The 17,704-nt window shown below is 41.6% G+C and overlaps 3 protein-coding genes across 11 annotated transcripts in view; 1 reads left to right on the top strand and 2 right to left on the bottom strand.

Moving 5' to 3' along the window:
• The window catches only part of si:ch73-103b11.2 (myosin phosphatase Rho-interacting protein), a 51,199-nt gene extending 48,672 nt beyond the window's left edge, over nucleotides 1–2,527 (top strand). For all 8 annotated transcript variants that reach the window (XM_037080447.1, XM_037080448.1, XM_037080446.1 and 5 more), the window contains one exon: nucleotides 1,133–2,527. Coding sequence is in view for 6 of the 8 variants with exons in the window: in XM_037080448.1 (XP_036936343.1) it covers nucleotides 1,133–1,204 (72 nt within the window). In the remaining 2 variants the exon portion in view is untranslated. The remainder of the gene's footprint in view (nucleotides 1–1,132) is intronic.
• A 177-nt stretch (nucleotides 2,528–2,704) lies between these two features.
• Nucleotides 2,705–6,748, bottom strand: LOC119010206 (toll-like receptor 13). The gene is made up of 4 exons (XM_037082181.1): nucleotides 5,584–6,748; nucleotides 4,933–4,977; nucleotides 4,707–4,800; nucleotides 2,705–4,627 (listed from the first exon to the last, which is right to left on the bottom strand). Exons 1-4 carry the CDS (start codon nucleotides 6,018–6,020, stop codon nucleotides 3,887–3,889), a joined length of 1,317 nt encoding a protein of 438 aa, XP_036938076.1. The 5' UTR covers nucleotides 6,021–6,748; the 3' UTR covers nucleotides 2,705–3,886.
• A 2,945-nt stretch (nucleotides 6,749–9,693) lies between these two features.
• On the bottom strand, nucleotides 9,694–16,170 carry prr35 (proline rich 35). 2 transcript variants are annotated; one of them, XM_037080455.1, is made up of 5 exons: nucleotides 15,740–16,170; nucleotides 15,080–15,112; nucleotides 12,858–13,094; nucleotides 11,087–12,630; nucleotides 9,694–10,968 (listed from the first exon to the last, which is right to left on the bottom strand). In XM_037080455.1, exons 4-5 carry the CDS (start codon nucleotides 12,484–12,486, stop codon nucleotides 10,155–10,157), a joined length of 2,214 nt encoding a protein of 737 aa, XP_036936350.1. In that variant the 5' UTR covers nucleotides 12,487–12,630; nucleotides 12,858–13,094; nucleotides 15,080–15,112; nucleotides 15,740–16,170; the 3' UTR covers nucleotides 9,694–10,154. The 2 variants fall into 2 exon arrangements, with proteins under 2 accessions (XP_036936350.1, XP_036936349.1); XM_037080454.1 differs by lacking the exon at nucleotides 12,858–13,094.
• Between the last annotated feature and the right edge of the window lie 1,534 nt (nucleotides 16,171–17,704).

Here is a 17,704-nt window from a genome sequence, read left to right as displayed (position 1 = left end):
CCCTCAGTTAAATATCACAAGTTGCAGAACCCAAATCCTCAGTCTACTGCCGTACATTTTGGGAAATACTTTATTTATTGTAAGAAAATTCAAACCAGTCATACACATGTGGAGTAAACATGAAGCTACAGTACAGAAGCAGCCTAATAGTGCAGCGCAATAGGGCTATAGCCCGGCTGGGTTAAACAAATATTAGGTAGAGTTTAAAGATTACAATTTGTATTTTCAAACAAACGAGAAATAACATGTTAATTAGTGATGCTCAAAGCTGCAGGTAAGTGGCTTTTCTTTGGATGGAGCCAGAAATACAACCCACAAATTTAAAGTAAGCTGACAGGCAGAGGTCTGTTATAGACGGTGAACACCAGTGGACTAATAAACTAGGACATATGAAAGAACTCTTTTTTTCCAGTTGTACCATTGTTTTTCTCTGTCAATATAAAAACTATGTCTGTAATTGTTGTCTTTTGTTTGTGTGTTTAATTTTGTGTATTGTGTAATCACACCTGTGTGGCATGATCATATTCCTGCATTACCACTTTATCCTATATTCTTATGTTGAGATTTAAAGGGACAGTTCACCCAACAATGAAGAATACATTTTTTACCTATGACCTGTAGTGTTATTTATCCATCTGTTTTTTGTTTGTTTTTTTTTTTCAGTGTGAGCTGTAGAGGTTTGAAGATATCATTGTTAAGAGATGTCTTCCTTCCCTTGTATATAATGCAAGCTAGATGGCACTCATCTTGTGGTGCTCAAAGCCCTTAAGAGCCAACACTAGCCAACGAAGCTAACTAACCTAGCTAACACCATTACAAAAGAAAGTGGTTCCTACTCGGAGAACTGACGATTCTCTTGAGTAACCGGGTCATGATTTCCGGAGAGAGACATTGCTGTTTAGATCTGGAGACTGATATCTCCCAAAGTCAGCAATTTATAACAACTAATTTAGATGGGGGAAAAGCACTTTCCCTTGAAGTACGTCATCCAGAGCAAGACCCGTGCCAAGGATTGACAGCTAACTAGCAGAAAAAAATAACCATTTTCTGATGGGTTTTTTTTGTTTTAATCATCTCCACATTCACCTTTATAATCTATTTACAATAAATGACTTTCTCTCATCCTCACCAGAGCCTGAAAGAGGGACTGACTGTGCAGGAGCGGATGAAGCTTTTTGAGGCGAAAGATTCCAAAAAGATTTGATTATCAAGAATCTGACGTTTCCTTTCTCTTCTCTGACCTCAGTTTGTGGTCAGATTGCTACGGCCGTGCCAGCATCAGCTGAAACTCTTATAGGAAAATGGAAAAAAAAAATCAATCAAGGTCAATTCTCAATGTGGACCTGCTGCTTCCATGCCTCTGATAAGTTGTCATATTTTTTTTTATTAATGGAAAACTGTTTTATTGAATCAGTCCTGTGTACGGCTTCTTTTAAAATAAATACATAGATGTATAATCTGTCCATGTAGGAGTTGTGTCAAATAAGCTGTGAGAGGGATATACGACAGCATTTTTATTGATCCTTCAGAATGCCAAAACAGACAGCAATACACAGTATGAATAATATATATTTCCCAATATGAATAATTAAGTATCTGCTGTATTTTATTATTGTTACAGTTTATATATCTAATTAATAATTTTTAAATGTGTTTAATGTTTGCACCAGTTCTGTTGTACATAACTACTGGATATATGTAAGCGTATGGTTTGCTATTGATTGTTGGGGCATCTGCTGTACTATAACTATGGTTTGATTGGTAGTGGAAATCAATGTGATGCTTAACTTGCTTATGTATGAGAGTTTTATAAAAATGGAGTGTCTGTGTGTGAAGCAGGAAAGAGGGGTGGGATTGCACTTATCACTTGACTACTTGAGGAATATTTTTTTTTTTTTCGTCTCAATTTGGTGTCGTGACTTCGATCAGTTATTGCAGTGCAACCAAACATCCTGACTTCTGTTAAATTTAGTAAACAGCCGTGACTTGTTAGTGATACTGGATTTTTTTTTTTTAAAAACCTGAATTTGTGTTTGCTCAGTTTTGACTTTTGGTGTGACAATATCATCTCAGAAAACTTTAAACTATTTAGGACTTTGCATGACTGTACAGTATCTTTTGAATTGCAGAATGATCATGTTGCCTCATTTTCCTACTTTATGCTTTAGTGTGGAACTCTTAACACTAATAAGCTTTGCTTTGCAAGTCCTACTGTTTTAGGTGTTGAGATTGAACTGTTTTACTGTACGCGGCAGTCTTGAAGCACTTGGCCCAGTCCCTGACCTCTCACTGAAATCTAGTCGTGCCTCAACTGAGTGAAGAATATTAAACATCCATGAAACCTGTGCAGCTATGGATACACACTGTATAGTATTCAAACCACGCCTTGTATATATGCCACACGGAAGACTTCTGTGTTTTGTTTTAAACTTGTACCTTGCTCACTAGCTCTATATGAAATATATATGAATATTTTTTATTTTCATTTGAATGTATAACGTCAAATAAATGAAGTGTTTGGAAAATCCTTGGGTAATGTTTTTTTATTTTTATTATTTTATTTTTATTATTGCTGAGTTAGCCATAGATAGATATATATTCTATATTTATAGATGTGGCTAAGTGAAATAAGATAAATAATGGTGTTTTTTTTTTTCTTTCAACTGGAGTCACAGAAAAGGTACTTGAGTGTAGCAAACTGTCTGCCAGGTGATGTTTATTAAACTCATTCATCAAACCAACCAGGTGATAAATATCGATTCTCTCTTCTTGCAGGACTTTTCCAACAGAGCAGTAATGTAAAATGAGCAAGCGTCGACTAAGTAATTCGCACTTATGGCTTTATATCATAGCATACCTATCTAAGACAACATTTAAACAAAATTAAACTCACAAAGACAACTTGTAAGAATACTCAGTTGTACAAATTTGACTGTAATCTGAGAACATATTACATTAGTTTCTTGGGTCCTAATTGAAAAGGTGAATCTAAAACAATGAGTGCACTGCAAATCACATCATTCATGAGCTTGAAAGTTTAGAAGCCATATACACAAAACTTGACAAACCAAAGAAAAAGGAACTTCAAGTGAAATTATAATAGCTGCCAACTGTGGAGAACACCCACATATACTGTATCACAGGGACAATGCATCACCCAGCTGTACCGTGGGAACACGTTTTATTCGGAAACAATGAAGTGTGAAGAGGAATTTATTGAGAGCTGTCTGGTACAAATCCTTCATTCCAGACTCTATGACTCAAACCATGCAACAACAAAAAAAACCCCACAATTTGCATACTTTGTTGAGCAAAATGTACCTGTTTTCAAAACTCTTCAAACCACATCTTCTGGCAGCACATCCCAGGCTCTTACAGCACTAAGGATGAAATTTGTTCAAAGAAACACAGGAATTCTCTCTTCACTCATATTTTTGTGGATGACAAGCTCAGGAGTGAATATATTTAATGAACAACCCTGTGACCTTGATGTCTCCGTTAAGTAAAGCAAAGGTACACAACATTGTATCTCCAACAGTGGTGACACCAAGGGGTGGCCAGGGGGGCCCTGAGCCACCTCCATACAATTGTTGGTCCTGTATTATATGCAAAACTTGTTTCCTCGAAGACCATTCATTGTTCTTCAGGTATTACATAATACCTTATATATATTATGCAGGATTGTGGTGGAACCAGCTGGCATTAATCTATGCACATCAGATAATTGCTACATTAACCATAGAATAAAAATCAAATGTGCATCAGAATAGGAATCATTCACTCCCATATTCACATTTTTCAACTATTTTTTTATACGAGAACAGAAAAAAAAAAAAAAACAGAATTCCTGAAATGCAGTTTTGGTCTTTGTATGATTGTCAGTGATCTAGCCAATCAGCCGTGCCAGTTCATCATCTCCTCCTCTCTCTCCCTCCTCCTCGTCTTTCAGAGCATCTACCAGTCGGACCCAGAAAGCGTCCTGCTCTTGTGGTTCCTCAGGCCACAGAAGGTAGGTCCTCTTCCGTACGATCTTCCTTAAGCGCGTGTAGGGAGACAGACAGTGTTCCGGTATCTCCTCCGGGAACACCAGCAGCAGGACGTCACTACCATCACATAAGAGCCTCAGACTGGCCAGCTGAAACTCCACGGAGCACCACTCGCTTCTCAGGAAGTTACGTGTGACGACGCATATAGTGTGGCGAGAGTTGTAGATGGCCGCCTCGATGTTCTCCAGCACCGCCGTGCCCGGGCGGAAGTCTCTGTGGTGGAGGCACAGTCGGAACCTCGGTGCACCGGCGGCTGGCCTTTCTAGATTGGGCACCAGCTGCTCCATCACCCAGGCCTCATCTGAAGAGCAGTAGGAGATGAATGCATCATACTGGAATCTGCCCACTGCTGCCCGCTTACGTCCATGGAGTTTGGCCTTGAGGATGAGCAGCAGGTAGCGCAAAGTAGGACCTTGTTTGTGCCAGGCCAGACACACACATACAAACAACATGTCCAATACAGAGAAGGTGATGAGGAGAATGAAGGAGACCTCATCGTAGGAGCAGGCCTTGTCGTCAAACTGCCACAGGTAGGAAGAGGATCTTTCGTTGTCACAGTGCAGGTCATACAGGTAGGACACCTGGAGGGGAAACAGCATCATTTGAGCTGTCAAAGAAAGCCATGTAGTTCCAGTTGATGCTGTCTGCAGCTTTTATTACCTGTGTGTCACTGTTGTAGATGGCCCAGGTCTTGAACCAGGAATTGTCACAGGTACAGGTAAGAGGGTTTTCCCTAAGGTCCAAAGTACGCAATCTGAAAACACACAGACACCGCGAGTGACAGTTTGATCAAATTTAAATATGTGCCAGTTCAGGTCGAGCCCCAGCAACTGCAGCCAGCAACAGCAAGGAACTTTGGCCATGTTGCTGAGCTGCTGTTGCTCACTCACGACGCACATATACTTTAAAACACGGATCTGCCTGTTTGTCACTGTTAACAGAGGTTCCATTCGGCAGTGTAGTTCACACATTCATGCCTTGTCTTAAAGTGGTGTTGTAGCCCCCTCAGAACCCCTAAAGTGCCTCCTTCAGTCTTTTTGTTTTTCATTAGATACAAGTAGATATCTTTTTAACCCAGCTACACCTTAAACTTAACTATGAAGCGGTGTTTGTTGTAAAGACGTCGCTGCCACGGAAGGGTTTAAGGAAATTTGACTGTTTTTCTTTTTTTAACACATGCCGTGTAAAAATCACTTTTCAGTTTTAGTTTCGATATGGACACACTCACAATTCTGCTAAAACTCCTGAGGCCATGGTAAACTTAGCTTCAAGTGTGTGTCACACTTACACCACAGATGTACCGGTTGATAACGCTCAACAGACAGCATGGACTGAGATCCTCTTTTTTTAACAAGTGAACACTATGTACTACACGTCTGACCATCATACCAGGAGATTCATGTCTGAGCTAAAGTAAATTCATCATGAGAGGTCAGGGTCAGAATAGGATAATTAGATCGAGTCAACTCTCAGGTCTCTATGGTAAATGTAAAGGTATCGCGAGAAGTCTCTTAGCATAGCTTAGCATTGGACTGGCTATCGGGGGGGAAGCTGGTCTGTTGAAAGTGTGTTGTGGATCAGAAGCAGGGTTTGCAGCCCGGAGAGTCCGTCGAAGGCGTCGGAGGTAATGTGTGAGATGTTGTTGCAGGTGAGGTTGAGAAATTCGAGGATGTCCAGACCCCTGAATTCTCCTCCTTTGAGAGAGACCAGCAGGTTTTGGCTCAGGTCCAGATGTTTGAGACCAGGCACCTTACTGAATGCACCAGGTGGGATGACTTGGATCTTGTTCTTGGACAGGTTGATTGTTGTTGTGTTATCTGGGATCATGCTGATGACTTCAGGGAGGTTAGCGATATTCCGGTTGAAGCACCACATGACGTCGGTCGCGGGGAAGTTCCGAGAGCAGCCTTTAAAGCCATAACCGCAGCAGGCCGAGGTGTTGAACAGAAGCAGGAACAGGATCGTGAGCGTCATCCTGAATTCTCAGCGTCTCTTGACAGCAGTGAGGCCCAGGAGTCTAAAAAAAATGTTAAGACTTAAAAGCCAATGTGTTATGAGGAAGTTAGAGAGGAAGCTGCCCTGACTTTTTACACATTTTCCACTATTAACGTTGATCTGATAGCAAACAGTTCCTTCTTTATGTATGTAGAAACTCTGTATTGGGTCTCTAACAACTACTAAGGGCAGCATCCAGACCTTAAGCTGCCTATGCTAAGCTCACTATGTTCAAAAGAGTTTCTACGTAGAAACAGCTGCCAGCAAAAATGGTCCAGGAGAGTTCATCTCAATGAGGGGCCTCTCACTTTGTCACATTGTTTTAACACTGTCAAATAATACAATTTCATAAAATTATTGATTTAAGCTGCATCGGTGTTGAAGGGTTTCTCGACTGTAAAACACAGTGCCTTCTTTAATGAACTCCTCTGTAATTTCATTGCTTGAACAATCTTTTCCCTTACCAAAAAGTAGTAAACTTGAAGTTCATTTTATTAAGTATGCTTGTATAAGTATAGCAAGTATACTGTGGACCATGTACTTGTAGCGTACTAGAAAGTATGCTTATTTAATACTTCCTCGGACTAAATTGGAACATTTTAAGTTTATAAAAGTATACTTTAGGTATACTTTATAAGGTCATTTTAAGTTTACATAAGTACACCTTCAAGTATACAACAAGTACGCTCATCTATATACTACTAGTGTACTAAATATGTCCTTCTAGTCCACATTTTAGTTTATTATAATCTAAATTTATAACACCTGCAGCGTGCGAGCTGGACCAGGATTTTGCCGGCGGTTCGGTCCGGTTCTGTTCTGTGCATCTAAACTGACTGTTGTGGATTAATGAGACTAAACGAGTCCGGACCGAGTCTGTTCCGGTCTGAGGAGATCCGGAGACGAGTGGACAACAAAGTGGAATCGGAATCTGTGGATGTTCGTGTATAGCTAGCTGCCAGCCTACCCCCACACGGCCCACCTCCTCAGTCGACGGACGCACCGGCAGGTCCAGAACCGGACTGAGGGTAAATAATGTCCGCCACGCTTTTTCGCGAACATTGCCGTGACGTTTGCTTTGTGTCTGGTGCAGGAAGAAACGGTCAAAACGGGCTGTTGTCACTAAAGTGTCCGCAAGCAGCAAGTTTGGTTGCTGAGGAACGGGAAGTTGTGTGAGGGACGGAGGCGGATGATTGACAGGCAACGACGGTCGGTGTAGAGATGGTCAGCGATACTGAGAGTTGAGAGATTTGTGACATTTAGCGTGTTTGGAGTGTATAGTTAGTGTGTTATGTAGTGTGTTTAGTGTGTAGTGGAGTCGTTTTTTTGTTTAATGAGTCAAAACAATGAGGAGATGCTGAATGTGGAGCAGGCAGTGCAGCTCTTCATTCAGCTGGAAGGAGCTCAGGCAGACCTGAACATTGCCTGCATTTAAATGTAAATAGTTACATATAACTTGGTAAATTTTTAAAATGTATGCACATATTTAGCAAACAACAATTTATGTTAGCATTATAAGTAATAAAAGATGGTTTGTCGAACATATTTATGGTTTTCACAGTAAAAAAAAAAAATCGAACTGATTTTATGTTTTTTGGGGGATTTTAGGTCCATTGTGTTAATACCGTATGTCAAAGTGTAAGTCTAAGTATTGATGTACTTAGTCTTAGACTATTCTTTATACTTTTCAGTATAAGCCAGCTATACTTCACTATACTTTTCTTAAGTATATAAAATATAGTATATAAAAAGTACACTTCAAGTATACTGCCTCAGTTTTAGTATAAAATAAGTATACTTAGTAGTACACTTGAATAAACTACTTTTTGCCAAGGGTTAAGTTGTCTCAAATTCAATTTCTCTCAGTCTGAGGTACAGTTTGATCAAACACTGTTCCCTAATTCTAAATTCTAAACATTCACTCTACATAAAAACAACATCACTGAAAGTCACAATATTGAATCAATGTGAATACATCTACAGAGCTAATTATAAAAGACCTGTTTTCTTATTATACTTTTTACAGGTTCTTCTTTTATGGTGTTGCTATCTTTCTTTTATATGAAAACTTATCCTTTTATGCTCCTCTTGTGCTACTTCACTTTTCTAACTGGGCTCAGTAATTGAAATGTGTTCTCTTTTTGAGGAAGTCTCAGTAAAAACACACTGACATGATTGAATGTGTTGGTGTCAGGTGACTGAGACAATGTAGTGCAAATATCGTTGTGGTGGGTTTTAAATTATTTTATTTTATTTGCTTTGCTCTGCTTTGTAATTCTTGTTGGCCATTTTTTTAGTGCTGACTAAATGCTGCTAAATGTAAATGTGACTGTCCCATGCTTGCCATTTGGCTTTAAATCATTTGTCCACATGAGGGAGCTATCTACTTGGATCCTGACTTTAGTGAATACAACAGAGATTTGATGTTGGTATTTAGCAAAAACTCTGAAGCAAGTCAGAGACATTGTGTTACTATTGAGATTTTTTTTCTTTTGTCAGCAGTTGATATGACATTTTTCTGTTTTGTTTACACACAACTATTGTGCAATTTTTGAATTTTTGCAGCTCTTCTCTAATGAGAAAATTGCAAAACACAGGCATCGGAGGGGTATTTGCTTTGGTGGTCTTATGTTTCTATTTTATAATGAGGTATATTGAGGGGGTGGATGGATAAGTGTTAATCCTACATCTATAGCTTAAGAAAAAAAGACATTTATTTTAATTGCAGCTTTTTAAATGTTTGTATTCTCTGGTTTCTTTAGGCATCTCTATGACAATAAACTCTGTATTTTTTGGTTGTGGGTGAAAAAAGACATTCAAGGACATCGTGTTGGGCTTTGGGAAACATCGATTGACATTTTTCATAATTTTCTGTGAAATTATTCTCACAACTAATTTATTAATCAAGAAATAATCAACAAATATGATAATTAATTAACAGTAAGTTGCAGCCTCTATTAAATAATATATATGAATATCATACATGACCCTAAAATTCAGATTTGCAAATATTTGCTCAAATTAAAGGCCTTTTTATATAGAACACAACACGTCAAATAACAAATGTGATTTTTGTGATAACTCAATTCAGACTTTCAGCAGATATTAAATCTAAATTGAAAAAGATCATATGGGCGTTTTGACCTCTTCAGGCTGAACATCCAAAGTGGCCTCTCCTGTTCGAGGCAGCTGACCTTTGCAGCCGTGTCTTGAGCGTGAGGATGGTGAATGTGGGGCAGCCAGGCACTACGTGACCATCCTGGGGGCGACAGGTAGTCTACGTGGAGCTCAGCCCTGGAGCCCTGACCTTTGAAGGGGGGGTGTCTTGGATCCACGAGCAGAGACACAGGTGACCCTACTGATTGGGATTTGGCTCACGGAGCTGCTTCACCTTTAGCGCAGCCACCCGACTCTGTCAGGGCAGATACAGGAGGGTCAGGTGGTGCTGCCACTACAAATCTGTTAGTCGCTTATTTAGACTCTAAATGATTGTGATGATGGCATTTAGCCTCGTGGGCTTTCCAACGGTTTGTGCGGTAGACTGATGAATGCAACTGATTTAAACAATGTGATCAAATTCTTTCATTATGCTGGTTTTCTGTTTGATTATTCCACATTCATACAAATAATGAAACTCTTGTTTTTTCTCAGTTTATTCAAAGAAATACAACGTGTATAATACAATTTATCGTCATCAAGTGAAATGATGCAGTCCAACATGACATCATCCATATAAAACCATTTACCTTTTAAAACATTTTACTTACATTTACTGTATTTACAACATGTACAAATCCATTCAGAGGATTGTCTCTCCACATGGTTTTAATAGACTTAACTGTTCAAACGATCCTGTTGGAAATTATAATAAGCGCTGATGTTGTTTTTTCAGAAGAATCTTATTGTAACAATCAATGTCCGTAGTGCATTTGTAAGACTTTTCTTTCGAATATTTTCATTCATTCTCTATATATAAGGTGCAAAACATTTGAGGTTTGTGTGAAGTTAAACTAAGAAAAACAGTGACAGTCCTCACCCGGTCAGTGAAAATCAAAGACATGCCAGTAATAATAAAGAAAACTGCATTTGAATTACTGTATGAAGAACATGAGTTTAATTGTCAGTGGCAGTCAGAGGGCTCAAAGGACACTGGGCTTCTAGTCGCTGTATAGATGGGGGTCTCTTTGGGGTTTTGACTGAGGATGGGATGTCGGTGAACACGACAGATCGGCCGTCAGGGCACAGCAGGACGCTGGAGTCCGCCTCACACTTGGTGGTCCTGCTCGGCCACAGGGCCTCAGCAGAGCTGGGCCTCATGCCAAGACCACCAGGAGAGAGCACCTCTGCGCTCACCACTGACGCCTGACTCATCTTGATCAGCATGTCCAACGACTGCTTCCGACTCTCTAAAGAAGCCTTTATCGCCTTTCTCTCGTTCTCTTCCTCCTCCTTTTTATCCTCCATTTCCTCCTCCTCCTCCTCCGTCTCTGTTGTGTTGTCTTTAAAGCTGCAGTCCTCCCCCGTGCCGTGGTCACCGACTGAATCGGACAAGCCCCTCTTCACTGACAGGTCAAGAGGCCCTTCGCTCTGTCGGGCCGTTCGCTCTAACGCCAGGTGGATGTGGGAGAGCTCGCTGCGGATTTTGCTGAGGTGTTCCCAAAGGTGGCGTTGGGCGGGAAGGTCCTCCTTCTCCAGGTGGGAGATCTTGCGTTCAGCCTCCTGGTACTCCTGCAAAGCCTTGGAGAGGTCACTGAGGAGGGCAGCCACTGACTCTGAAGCTCCCTCCCCTGTTGTCCGGGCTGCAGAGGATTCCTGGGAATTGGTTCCTCCAGAGGAAGGAAGAGAAGATGTTTCACTGGTGGGACTGCTGAGAGGATCGTTGTACCAGAGTTCAGTGGGCCGGGACTGAAGCTGAGCATCCTGTAAACTGAGAAGAAGAGAAATTCAGGACGATTCCATTTATAAGCGCTGACCCTTAATTATAACATCCTTGTGGGAAATTACATAATAAAAGTGATTGTCAGAAACTTTCTAGAAATCCTTACCTGCCATGGAAGAGAAGTTTGTCTGCTGCCATATTAAGAGTCGATGCAGTCTGAATGTTTTTCAGGAGGTCCAAAGTGAAACCCATGGCCGGCTTCTTCTCCGTAGGAGTCTCATGGTTCCCCAGTGGGGCCCCTGTCCTCTTGAGGCCCCAACTCGCTTTACCTTCCTTGGCTGTACTCTGAAGTTTCTCCCCCAGCCGGTAGCCCTGATCAGGGGAGTCTCTCTGAGGTGACACCCAGCCAGCAGGGGAGGCTGCGGTGGTCCCCGGCCGCAGAGCAGGCACTTTCCACAGATTCAATTTTGGCTGGAATCCAGACAGGGAGCTCGCTTCTAGACTGTTCGGGGACGTCTTGAGCACTTTACCAGCGTCACTCTGACTGGAGGCTGGTCCGAACGTGTGCTCACACAGGAAGGGGTAGTAGAGACGAGGGGGGATAAGAGCTCTGTCCGTGATGGTGCTGGAGGCCGGGTGCATCAGCTGAGCAGCCGAAGCCAGGAAGGGGAGCTGGGCGAGTTGTGCGTGAGTCTGGGCGGCGACACCTGTTGCAGCTGTGGGAATGGCAGAGTTCATGTAGGAGAAGAGGCTGGGGCTGATGGGGTAGCCAACCCCGAGCATTGACAGGTTGAGTCCAGTGGGATCCTGGTAATCCACCAGGTTCGGTGGAGGAGGGTAACAGGGGATTGAACCGCTCACTCTGGACTGAGCACCTTCAGCTTTGGCCTTAGTGTGGCTCGACGACAAGAGCCGCCACTGCTCCGACAGCAGGCCGGGTGCTGTCAGGCACGTCTTGGACAGCTTATAGTGTTTGAGCTGGGCTTCTACCTCGATTGATCGCGCTCGTAGAAGCTGATCTTCCAGGGAAAGCACGTCAGCCATCAGAAGCTCCGACTCTGGCTGTTTGGGTTTCTTGGCAGGGATCTCTGCGCCGTCTCCTCTGCTGTTACTCGAGCTCTCCCTCGTGACCACTACCGCCTCTCCTCTTCCTCCTTCTTCCTCATCTTCCGCTCCCTGGCTTTCCCTGTCCTCACCTTCCTCCTCCATGTCTCTTTGTTTCCTCTGCCTCTCCTCGGTCCCCGTTACCTGTTCTAGCTGATCTTTCCCGGCAGCTTGAAGGCCATGCGCCTGCTGAAAGGGTCGAAGCTGCTCCGGGTGCAGGATGTTGCCCTTTTTATACGGCCAGTCCGACTCTATGAGCAGGGAGAGGGAGTTCTTGCACAGGCTGTACTTCATATGGTTGTACAGGTGGGACTTCTCCATGCAGGTGAAGGGGCACTGGAAGCATTTGTAGTTGTAGGGTTTACCCCATGGCCGGGGAATGTAGTGAGGTTTCTTGGGCTTGCGCTCCTTGTGTTTGCTGCCGTTTGCTGACGTCACCTTACAAGCGTCGTCCTTGGACATGATTAAGTCTTGATATTTATAAAGATCGTTTTAAAAGGATGATCAATTCAAGATAGACTGTTAGGTGTTCTCTCTTTTGTGCCAGGGTGCATTTCACAGGAGTCTTTCCTCAGTTTGGTCGATGAAGACGAGCATTTCTTGAATCTGAGAAGACACAAGACAGTTTTGTGTGAATGAAGGTGATCACAAATTTTAGTAATATCCTTCAAATTTCATCTACCATATTTGTTCTGAAAGATTGCTCGGTAAGAAAGCTAAATGTCCCAGATGAAGTTGCTTGTGCACTGACGGGTCCTATATATTATTATGCACATATGTGTATATTACAAGAGCACATTTGTTGTCCGCCTAAGCTGAGGGTTGCCACTAACCTAACTGCAGGGAGGCCCTCGCTGCTCTGTTCTCACTGTACCTGCCACTACTCATTAGTTCCACTGCAGTACCAGTGGCTAGCAGGGTCCAGGGCTGGGGGGCAAAAATGAGCCCGTCATAGGGGGCTCTGCACCTGTGCAAGGGGCCCCTCACAGCACTCCTGCTTGAGTTTAGGGCTGGACCCTCGGAGGGCGGCTAAGGGCGCAACGCAGCCTGGCTGAGGGTAGCATGGACGCCTGTGTGGAAGGGAGAGAGGAGTAGGGGGTTTGAGGCCTGGTTCCTAATGAGAGCCTGGCGTCATGCCTATAGGGCGTCATTAGTGCCAGGTCTGGGATCTGGGTCAGGACATGGTACAGAAGTTCAACTGCTCTCCTATACTCTTGTCTCATCTTTCTACCTCTGCAGTTATAGAGTTGGGTCAAACTTTATTACTAAGTTAGCAATAAAAACAAGATTACATTATTATAAAATGTTAGGGTTTATGAATTTTAAACACTGAAAGGGGCACTATGTAGTTTAGGAAAATGAATTAAGAAAGGTAATATGTACATTAAGGACAGGATGATATGTATTTATTTTTTACATAACTAAATAAAAAAAGCTGTTCTCAAAGGAAAATCAGGTCCCCAGAACACAGTTTGAAGCTAGAGAGGTGGCAGGGTCCATAGTAAAACAGTATGAGACTGTGTTGTCCTTTAAAGTCAGTTTGTTCAGTCATGATAATTGTTTGAGTTTATTAAGCATCACAGATTTTTCACTACTGTTTAAAATTTCAGCCCCAAAACTACATTGTGCCCCTTTTAATGGTGATGGATTATAAAATATATTGTAACTTTGTATGTAACATTTGTTTTTACTGTTGATTACTTTACTTGATTAATCAATTAGTTGTTTGGTGTATAACATTTTGAAATTGGTTTAAAAAAAAAAAAAAAAATGCTCCAAGATGACATCCTCAAATGCCATGTTTTGTTTCACAATCCAAAGATATTCACTTTACTTTCATTAAAGAGTAAAGAAGCAAGAAAATATAGAATATATAGAATTACATTTTTTCTCTCTAACAAATCACTCAAGCCAATTTATCGGTTATCGAAAATAGTTGGGAATTAATTTAATCGTTGACAACTAATCAAATAATCATATTTTTAACATTGTTTTTATTATTGACTTAATTTTAGGTAGCAAGCTGCTCGTTCACCTGCATTTAAACTGATCTGTTTACTCTGACCACTGTCTCTCTTTTTATTTCCCTCCCTCTTATCATTCCACAGCATTGGTTTAATTAATTTCCCTCTCTTCTTTAATCACCAAAAATAACTGTAAGTACCCAACGATAAACGCCTTTTTTCATCTGTGAAATTACAGAAACTTTTTTGATCTTTTTCGACTTTAAGCCAGGCCGTCGGGTGAACCCTGCGGTGGAAGAAGATGTGAAGAGGAGTGCGCTCCTCAATTTTAAAACACTCTGCTTTGAGGCTTTTATTTAGGTTTTTTTTTTTTCTTTTTTTCCCCCTCAGGTCATCCACAGATGAAAGTCTATGTGATGTTCAGGGTCCAAAACTGAAGTAAAAACTGAAGACTGCTCATGACAAAAGTTTTGAGATAAGGGCCAGTGAAGCAAACACAGGTGATGGATGGCCTGTTATGTTGAGAGACAGCAGACAACCTCATCTATAAAAACCCTCGGCGTGATGGCTGATGATGAAAGACGCAGTGAGTCTAACACAGGATGGCAGGCTGTTGCCAGCCGTTCTCCCACTTGGACCCCAGAATTGGCTCGTTTAGCGGCCGACCATTTGATTGGCTCACTTGTCCGCCCCGAGGCTCTGACCTGGGCTTTGAGCTCATAATGGGGCCTAACAGCTGCTGCTGCCATCCAATCAATAAAAATCATTTTTACAGTAGATTTTTTTCCCTCTTCTGGCCACTGCTATCCGCTCTCCTCTCCACACTGACTGTGCACTTTGGCCCCCCGCTGCCCCGTATCCAAACCCTGCGGTCTTGTTTTAAGCTTTTAGGGCTGATGATCAAACATGCCTATAACCGCTTGAACATCTATTGTTGCAATTAAGGAGGTTCACCACAGTAAAAGCTTTGACAAGTTACATGCAACAGCAACCGCACCACTGACAGCCATCAGGACGGGCTGTTTGTACAGTACGCACACAAGGACATTAACTTAAATTCTGATTTTTAAACTTTAATTTAAACACTTTACCTAAGATGGTTGTCGGGATGATGAGCTGGTCATCTGGAAGAGAAGAAACAGATGATACATTTATTGTTTAATGTTTAATTAATGCTTCATTTTCAATATTATATGGCAGAACACATTTATTTGTAGCTCCATTTGATATTGCAACCAAATTACTTTATAAAAAACACATTATTTAGTAAAGTAAAGCCAAATATTTATTGTATGTCTGAATAGAAAACATAGTCAATGGTATTTAAATTTGACAACAAACATCAGATGATTCTGCTGAAAAATGTATACAATTTTATAATACTTTGACATTCTTAGTTACAGGAAATGCCTTAAAATCACATCTTATTATTCTGCTTTGCATTTGTAAAACTGTCGGAAATGCAGTTTTTGCATTTTAACTTCAAAATTGTTGCTATTCAAATAAAGACAACTATACTTTGTCACAGTTTTGTGTCCACAAAATAAAAGGCAGCCTCATTTTATGTTTTTAAAAACTACAAAACAAAAGACCAGCAGCACCAAAAGCAATCCTCTCACTGCACGCAGACGCACCACAGCAGGCCTCTCCTTAACTTCTTTTATCAAATGTCACTTAATCATAGCAAACTAAGCTGCCTGCATGCCACCAGCTACCTGAGTGGAGCGGAGAAGAAATGTATTCATGCGTACCTGGAGAGAGGGGGAGAGCGCGTCCCGGTGAGGCTGGCTGTCACTCCTCTGCAGCGGCACTGAGAGGGCAGCGCGTCCCGCTCAAATAGGAGCGCAGGAGCGACTGTGGAGATATATATTGACTGGGAGCATTGCCCGCAGGCGCTACAATACAGCAGCTCCCCCCTCTCCTCTCCTCCCTCCCCTCCTCTCCTCCCTCTCTCCCCCCTCTTGGATTGTCAAACGCGGTCTCCACCTTGCAGCCAGGATGCAATGCAACAACTTCCACAGTATTGGCAAAGGTTTGGGTTGCTGGTGGTTTGTCCTCGTGACGGAGGCTGGAGCGCGTTTTTATTGTTTTCTAAATAAGATGGAACCGGAAGCGGAGACAATTAAGAGTTTAATTGAGCCTCTTTGTATTCACGTAAAGTGTCCGATTATAGGAGCATCCAGGTGAGGGATAAAAGTAACTGACCAGACTTCAGCTGTTCTTTATGTTGCATGTATGTGCGGATTGTTGGGTCAAGATTTATTTTTAAACATTTTTAAAAGACATTTAAAAAAAAAAAAAAAAAAAAAAAGACTGGTCATGAAACAACACAGTTAAGAGCTGATATCTTGAATAGGTTCCCTTCTTAAAGAAACAGACAAAGCAAATAATCACTTTGTCTGTCAGTAAAAGTTAAAAAAATATATATATAAATTGATAAATCCTGAAAAACAATTGCTTTCAACTAGCTTTCACTGGGGAAGGTAACTATATTATAAAGAGAATGACATTAATAGGAAAAAATATATATTTTTACTCAACTGTGTTCTGTTGAAATTGTTTATAAATAAATTATATAATAGTAATAAAATAATTTTGATTGTGGTCCTTTTTTAAACTTGAATCTATCTATCTTTTTACACGAGGAATCTAAATAGATGATCACTCGATCACAAATATCTTTTTAGTGTCTCGCTTGTTTCCGTAGTTTATGACAATAGTTTGACCATTTTTCTCAGTTAATACTGTACACCGACTTTTTCCCCCTTTCCTGAGTAGATAAATAAAATCAGGGTGTATATTATTAGCATTATTATTTCAAAGACAAAATTATCTTTAATCCTTGTATTTCTCAGAGTATAGTAAGAAGTAAGATTATCTCAGCCTTTCTTTGATAATGAGGTGAAAAATATCTCTCCATTCTGAGAAAAAAAATTATTTTGAATATTTTTAGGTCTTTTTATATGTAAGAAAGCTTCTAATACTCTGTTCTGCTGATCCACACAGTAAAACATTTGAATACAGACTGCTGTCCCCTAGTTTCATCTGTTCATGGTCCCAATATTTGTGTTTGTCATCTGCGATGCATTTTATTAAAAAATCTTTTTAAAGAAGGTTTTCTTACAGTAACAATGAGAGGACATCAGTCTATATGTGTGTATATCTGTCATCACACGTCTCCATCTGTGTCTGCTGCACCTGTGTCTGCAAGCCTCTCTGACACCGTCTATCATGGCGAGTGTGAATGTTATAGTCAGCCAGTGGAGGCAGGAGCGTGTTTTGTGTGTGTCTGGGAGCTCTTCACTCCGCCTGCATCACCAACATGCTGGCAGCCGGGTGTAGAGAGGGTGTAGAGAGGGTGTAGAGAGGGTGAGGAGGGTGTATGGAGGTAGGTCTTTGGATCAGCCTCCCTCTGAAGGACGTGGTGCGGCGGTTTCAGAGCGCTGGGCGGGTTGTAGGATGACATCCGCAGACGATGACTGACGTGTGTGTCTTCTGTCAGCTCTGACTTCTCTTTGTCCTCTCCTGCTTCACCTGTCCTTCTCATGTATCCCCTTTGACTCCCCTTCCTCTTTCTCTTTCCCTCTGCTTTCGCCTCAAACTCTCAATCTCCACTTCCTCTCCCCCCCCCTCTTGTCCCGGTTCTCTTAGCCCATGGCGAGCTTTGGGTCAACTCCAGGTTCTTCATTTCCCTCCTCTGGCTGGGTGGGGATGAG

Source organism: Acanthopagrus latus, chromosome 20, assembly GCF_904848185.1.
Source record: "Acanthopagrus latus isolate v.2019 chromosome 20, fAcaLat1.1, whole genome shotgun sequence".
Classification (NCBI taxonomy): Eukaryota; Metazoa; Chordata; class Actinopteri; order Spariformes; family Sparidae; genus Acanthopagrus; species Acanthopagrus latus.
The sequence above is the reverse complement of the archived record's forward strand: the minus strand, read 5'-3'. Positions and strand labels throughout refer to the sequence as shown.

Coding starts and splice junctions, on each gene's coding strand:
- LOC119010206 (XM_037082181.1), bottom strand. CDS start 6,020: ATGACGCTCACGATCCTGTTCCTGCTTCTGTTCAACACCTCGGCCTGC. Junction 4,978..5,583: donor GACCAGCTTCCCCCCCGATA/GCCAGTCCAATG, acceptor CTCTGTTAACAG/TGACAAACAGGCAGATCCGT. Junction 4,628..4,706: donor TCTACAACAGTGACACACAG/GTAATAAAAGCT, acceptor TTTCCCCTCCAG/GTGTCCTACCTGTATGACCT.
- prr35 (XM_037080455.1), bottom strand. CDS start 12,486: ATGTCCAAGGACGACGCTTGTAAGGTGACGTCAGCAAACGGCAGCAAA. Junction 10,969..11,086: donor AAACTTCTCTTCCATGGCAG/GTAAGGATTTCT, acceptor TCTTCTTCTCAG/TTTACAGGATGCTCAGCTTC.